This window comes from Suncus etruscus, chromosome 6 (assembly GCF_024139225.1).
Source record: "Suncus etruscus isolate mSunEtr1 chromosome 6, mSunEtr1.pri.cur, whole genome shotgun sequence".
Taxonomy (NCBI): Eukaryota; Metazoa; Chordata; class Mammalia; order Eulipotyphla; family Soricidae; genus Suncus; species Suncus etruscus.
In genome coordinates, this window is record NC_064853.1 from 37374790 (window position 1) to 37381681 (window position 6892).

Below are 6892 nucleotides of genomic sequence, written 5' to 3' on the forward strand. Positions count from 1 at the left end.
AACTGCACTTTGTTGCTATTTCTATGATAGGTGATGCAATCTCTTCCACATAGAGCTCAATATCACATCTCTGGCTACTGTCTGATTTTCCCACTCCCATGGATTCCAGGTGGTGAAACTTGCCTTTATGACTTCTTTGGGTTCTGAGTGGACAACACAGTCTTCGTGACATTTTAAGATATCACTTCCTTCTCTATTACCTTATCACACCTGACAGAAGCTGAATCAATAGAGATTCACTCCTTGAAGGATAGTTTTAATATAATTCTTCATCTTTATTGGTACACTACCACCACACATGAGGGAAACGGATTTTCTGAGAGAAACTGAGTCCATTCATTACGTTTCCAATGTAGACGTGAACCCTGAGGTATTTAAAGAGCTCTGGCAGTCAGAGCAGCTGCAGTAGGGCTCTGACGAGCAATGCCTTTTCGTGGTAGGTTTCTGAGAAATAATCATTCCCTCCAGGTCCTTCATTTTGTTTTCCACTGTCTTAAGTTTTTTCAGTATTTTTTCTTGCATGCCCAAGGTCAGGAACAAATGATTACTATTGGCTTGAAGTGGGAGATTAGTCCCATCTGGGTTGGTCAGCAAAACCTGAAAAAATTCTGAGCCCTTCTTATAAAGCTTGTAGAGTGTGATTATGAACAGCAATATATTCTAAAACAAAACAGAAATAAAATATTACTTGTTTGTTTATAGGAAATACCAGGGTACTATGTGCAAAACAAAACAAAAACTTAATAGTAATTATATCTCTCATAGCCTTCTGTTTAATGAAACATCTTCACATCTTTAAAAAAATCTTTTAATCTTGGTTACAAAATAAAGTGGTAGGCAGACCTTGCATTACTATTTTCATTTAATGAGTAAAATTATAATAATACCACTTGCTGAAGTATGTCATAAGGTGGACTCTACCTGGAGTTTCTGTGCTTATGACTGACTTGTGTTTAAAAAGAAACGAGTAAATACTCGTAAAGATACTTTCTAGTTTGAAACCTACCATTGTCCAAGGATGGCAATGATAGAGCCAGAACTGGAATCCAGAAGTTTTGGTTCCCATACATACTCTCAAAACACAGATACATGAAACACTGGATTTTCAGGTTATGAAAAAACAAATTTGGGCCAGGAGTTGTGGCACGGCGGTAATGCATTTGCCTTGCACACAGCTAACCCAGGACGAACCTCATTTCGATCCCTGGCATACTATATGGCCCCCTAAGCCAAGAGTGATTTCTGAGCACATAGCTAGGAGTAGCCCCTGAGTGTCACCAGGTGTGGCCCAAACACCCCCCCCAAAGAAAAAACAAAAATTTTTGTTTTGGTGCCACACCCAGCAGTGTTCAAAGTTCTATGCACAGAAATTACTGCTGGCAGGCCAGAGCGATAGCACAGTGGTAGGATGTTTGCTTTGCATGCGGCTGACCCGGGACAGACCAGTTTCGATCCCCGGCATCCCATATGGTCTCCCAAGCCTGACAGGAGAGGTTTCTGAGCACAGAGCCAGGAGTAACCACTGAGTGCTACTGGGTGTGGCCCCAAAACAAAACAAAACAAAAATTACTCCTGGAAGGCTCCAGGGGAACCATATGGGATGTTGGAGATTGAACCTGGGTCGCTATGTGAAAAGCAAATGCCTTATATGTGGGGGCTGAAGAGATAACATGGAGGTAAAGCCTTGCATGCAGAAGGTTGGTGGTTCAAATTGAGGCATCCCATATGGTCCCTTGTGCCTGCTAGGAGCTATTTCTGAGCGTAGAGCCAGGAGCCAGGAGCAACCCCTGAGCGCTGCCGGGTGTGAGGCAAAAAAAAAACAAACAAACAAAAAAAAAAAACCCTATCTGCTGTGCTACTGCTCTGGTCCCTAGAAAAAATATTTTATGAATGCTGGAGAGATAGTATAGCTGGTAAGGCATTTGCCTTGCAGGCTACTAACCGAGGTTCAATCTCCAGCACTACATATGTTCCCCTGAACCATGCCAGGAGTGAACCCTGAGTGAAGAGTCAGAAGTAAAATTTGCACTCTGCTGGATGTGACCCAAAAACCAAAAATAAAATTTTTAAAGTACTGGGCCCGGAGAGATAGCACAGCGGCGTTTGCCTTGCAAGCAGCCGATCCAGGACCAAAGGTGGTTGGTTCGAATCCCGGTGTCCCATATGGTCCCCCGTGCCTGCCAGGAGCTATTTCTGAGCAGACAGCCAGGAGTAACCCCTGAGCACCGCTGGGTGTGGCCCAAAAACCAAAAAAAAAAAAAAATTTAAAGTACTGAATAGATTTCTACCAAAATAAAGAGAAAAATTGATATTTTATCATTACTATGAGTAATGATTATTAAGTAATGTGTATTATGTTTTATATACACAATACACCATCCTTCCTTCACAACAATCCTGATGGCAACACTGTTAGCAACACCTTTTCATGGGCAAGGATCTAAGATTAGGAGGATAACTGTACTCAGGTTATATTGCAAGTGGTAGAATAAGGGGCTGGTGAGGTGGCGCTTGAGGTAAGGTGTCTGCCTTGCAAGCGCTAGCCAAGGAATGGACCATGGTTTGATCCCCCGGTGTCTCATATGGTCCCCCCAAGCTAGGGGCGATTTCTGAGCACTTAGCCAGGAGTAACCCCTGAGCATCAAACAGGTGTGGCCCCCCGAAAAAAGAAAGATATAAACCCCAGCTTTCCTACTCCAGCATCCATACTACTAACCATTCATGTTACCTCTCCTCTCTCTCTCTCCTCTCTCTCTCTCTCCTCTCCTCTCCTCTCCTCTCTCTCTCTCTCTCCTCTCCTCTCCTCTCCTCTCCTCTCCTCTCCTCTCCTCTCTCTCTCCTCTCTCCCTCTCTCTCTCTCTCTCTCTCTCTCTCTCTCTCTCTCTCTCTCTCTCTCTCTCTCTCTCTCTCTCTCGTTTTTGGGCTACACTCAGCCACACTCTGGGGCTACTCCTGGCTCTACACTCAGAAATAGCCCCCGGCAGGCTCGGGGGACCATCTGGGATGCCAGGATTCGAAACACTGTCCCTCTGCATGCAAGGCAAACGCCTTACCTCCATGCTATCTCTCCGGCCCCGCTACCTCTCTTTCTTGGCTGAGATGTCTACAGGAACATTGGAGCACCTGGATAGACTTAAAATTACTTAGATTTTCCGTCCCTGAGATTATTCTGATTTAACTGCAATGGTTGTGGTCTAGCTCTCATCCATATTACTAGGAATTTATGAAATTTTTTGAAGAATTTTAAACTCTCTCTAGGTCATTCACATTTGAAGCAAAGTTTAGGACCCTTAGGAGAAGATTATGAGTTCATCTTTCTGACTGAGATCAATATGAACCATATGAATAAAATTCATATTCCTTTTATTGTTTTGGAGCCACACCCAACAGCATACAGGGGTTACTCCCGGCTCTGGGCTCAGAAATCACTCCTGGCCGACTCAGGGGACCAAATGGTATAATGGATTTCAAACCCAGGCCCATTCCAGGTCAGCTATATGCAAGGCAAATGCCCTACCCCTGTGTTATTGCTCCAGCTCCTGAATAAAATTTATATTCTTCTATTAGCTAATTCAAATGTACATCTATGGTATGTATACACACACTTAAGTCAGTTATTGATATAAAAAGTTTTGAAGACTTGAATTTAGAATCATAAAAGTTCACTTAGAATTTCAGATTTCTCACTTTTTCAATGAATGTCAATTTAGGAAGATTACCATATTTACCTAAAAGTGGAGGAGAGGGTTTTGAGATGTTAAGAGATTGCATGTGACCCTAATTATTTAATATTAGTGACAAGTAAAAACAAGTACTTTAGGGCCTGGAGAGATAGCACAGTGGCGTTTGCCTTGCAAGCAGCCGATCCAGGACCAAAGGTGGTTGGTTCGAATCCCAGTGTCCCACATGGTCCCCTGTGCCTGCCAGGAGCTATTTCTGAGCAGACAGCCAGGAGTAATCCCTGAGCACCTTCGGGTGTGGCCCAAAAACAAAACAAAACAAAACAAACAAACAAACAAAAAAACCCAAGTACTTTAGATAGAATCTGAAATTAATTTCTTTCAGCATTTTCACATAAACTGATCATTGTTTAAGACAGTCCTATTTAGGGGCCGGAGAAATAGCATAAAGGTAAGGTGTTTGCCTTGTATGCAGAAGGTCAGTGGTTCGAATCCCGGCATCCCATATAGTCCCCTGAGCCTGTCAGGAGCAATTTCTGAGCATAGAGCCAGGAGTAACCCCTGAGTGCTGACAGGTGTGACCCAAAACCAAAACCAAAACCAAAACCAAAACAACAACAACAACAAAAAGACAGTCCTATTTAAATTCTATTCTTTAAATTCACATTGAGACCTCAAACCATCTAAAGTTTCTTTGTCATATGAAAATCTAACTTACGTTTTTTTTGGGGGGGGCACACCCGGCTGTGCTCAGGGGTTACTCCTGGCTATCTGCTCAGAAATAGCTCCTGGCAGGTACGGGGGACCATATGGGACACGGGATTCAAACCAATCACCTTAGGTCCTGCATCGGCTGCTTGCAGGGCAAACACCGCTGTGCTATATCTCCGCCCCCTAACTTACGTTCTTGTTAGAATTTCTCAAAGTATTTTGACTGTGTACTAAACATAACTATTAGCAATTAAAAATAAATACATTAGAATTACATGTTTCTTACAATCCTAGACCATTGTATTTTGCTGCTCAAAAAGAATCCCTGTATAGTTATGGAAACTTGTCTTGTTAAAACACAGAAATGATGAAAATATTATGAATGAATGTACATCTCTCTCTCTGTCTCTCCCTTTTTCTCTCTGTTGCAGAGCAAAAGCACAGTGAGAATTAAAAAACCAAACCAAGTTCACAATTTTACTTGCAATGTCTGGTCTATAAAGCAACCCAGTTTCAGGAACACAGTACAGTCAAAGATCAAGAAGTGATCAAATAGGGCCGGAGCGGTGGAGACAGTGGTAAGGTGTCTGCCCTGCACACGCTAACCTAGGATGCACTGCAGTTCGAACCCCCAGCATCCCATATGGCCCCCCAAGCCAGAAAGGATTTCTGAATGCATAGCCAAAAGTAACCCCTGAGCATCACCAGGTGTAGCCCAAAAAGAAAAAAAAAAAATCAAATAAATTTGAGGATAAATTTGCCTTGTTATAAATACATTTATAACAAAAATTTTTGTTATAAATATCTCGAATCAATTTTAGAGGTAAAGGTTCATCCTTCATTACTCTGCATATTCGTAAAATAAGGTTGACAGCTATAGAAGTAAACACATTTCAATTTATATCTATTTAAGTTTCTCTATAACAAAAGAGTATAACCTGAAGTGACTGCATGCTTCTTTTCCATAAGGCATATATTCCTATTACCAACACAACCAAAAAGCAAACCTTCAAAACAACTTGCACAATTGGAGCAAGATGATCTATCAGGCCTGCATTTTTTGACTGAGTCTCATTAAACTCTCCCAGTAATGTTGATTGTAGCCAATTCCATATTGAGTTCAAAGTAGAAGCATCCAAGATGTTGTTCATGAAAGAAGATGAAGGCGATGACATCTTATTTGGATAGCACTCCAGGAATTACATGTGTAGAGGCTTCAATGTGTAGAGGAGTGAGGAAAGTGGCCTGGCAGTCCAAATGTTCTGTAACCACTGTGAGCTGTACTTTATGATGTCACTTTTCCAAAGGTAAGCTTCCCACACATTACTGACACTTCTCACTTAAAACCTACTGGGCTTCCATGTCTCCCATATTTTGGTGAGTCTAAGCAAACAATATTTGCCACTCTAACACCGTTTTTACTGTGCTCCTTTGACTCTAGTCTAAACCTTAAAAAAAAAAAAACCACTTAAACTTTTAATGTAACTTAAACTAATATTCATGTGCATGAAAATGTAAAAAAAAGTACTATGCCTTCAATGTTTAAGGAGTCACATAAATTTCACGGCTTTATAATGCTTTGTGTACTGCTAAGAAAAGTTATAATGTACTACAATCTGGGGACTTGTGGACAAAGTAATTTTACATGGGTTCTGTTTTATTTTTATTAATGTTCTTTGACTGTAAGTTCAAAATTTAGGCGTCAGCAAGGGGATTTCTTCTGAGAACTCTGTTTATGGGTGATTGTCCTTCCACTGTAACTTTACCTTGTCCTCTTTCTTTGCATCATTGGACTCATAATTAAAAAAAAAAGAAAAAAAACCTACTAGGCACTGTCCTGGGTGTTCGGTACAGTCACAAATTACTGATTTTCAGTAAGTCCTAGGTTTAGGACAGTAATTTTTTTCAATTATAAAACTAGCACTTTTTTAAATTATAAAAATGTTTTGTATCTGTTCTGGTCAATATAATAACCACTAATCACTGAAAATGTGGATCGTATGACTGATGAACTTGAATTTTATACCTGTTTAATTCTAAATAAATTTTACTAGGTATGTGTAACTTAGTGGTCACTATTAAATAAGGTACAGAAGAACTCTACCAACAATCCATGAAACCAACAGTAATTATTTTCCCATTACAAATAAGAAAACAGGCTTAGTGTAATTAAGGAGACAGGATTTATTTGGGAGGCTTGGGGGTTATGATTAGTGGTGCTCATGCGTGATTCCTGGCTCTTCGCTCTGGAGCGACTCCTGGCAGTACTCAGGGTGCCTTATGCAGTGCCAGGAGTTAAACTGGAGTAAATCACAAGCAAACAAAGCACCTTATCTCTTGTACTATTACTCTGGCCCTTAAGAGACATGATTTAAAGAGGGCATTTCTAACCAAATGTCCAATGAAAGATTAATGAATAAAGAAGTATATGTATATATGGTACATAAATAATAGAATGCTGTGCAGACATAATAAAAGGTAAAATCTGCCCTCTCTCACCA

At 40.7% G+C, this 6892-nt stretch overlaps 1 protein-coding gene across 1 annotated transcript; it reads right to left on the bottom strand.

Annotated features, from left to right (window-relative positions):
- Positions 1–254: 254 nt before the first annotated feature.
- TMCO2 (transmembrane and coiled-coil domains 2) lies at positions 255–5566 on the bottom strand. The gene is made up of 2 exons (XM_049775075.1): positions 5330–5566; positions 255–660 (listed from the first exon to the last, which is right to left on the bottom strand). The coding sequence occupies exons 1-2, from the start codon at positions 5564–5566 to the stop codon at positions 340–342; spliced, it is 558 nt and encodes a 185-aa protein (XP_049631032.1). The 3' UTR covers positions 255–339.
- Positions 5567–6892: the final 1326 nt, after the last annotated feature.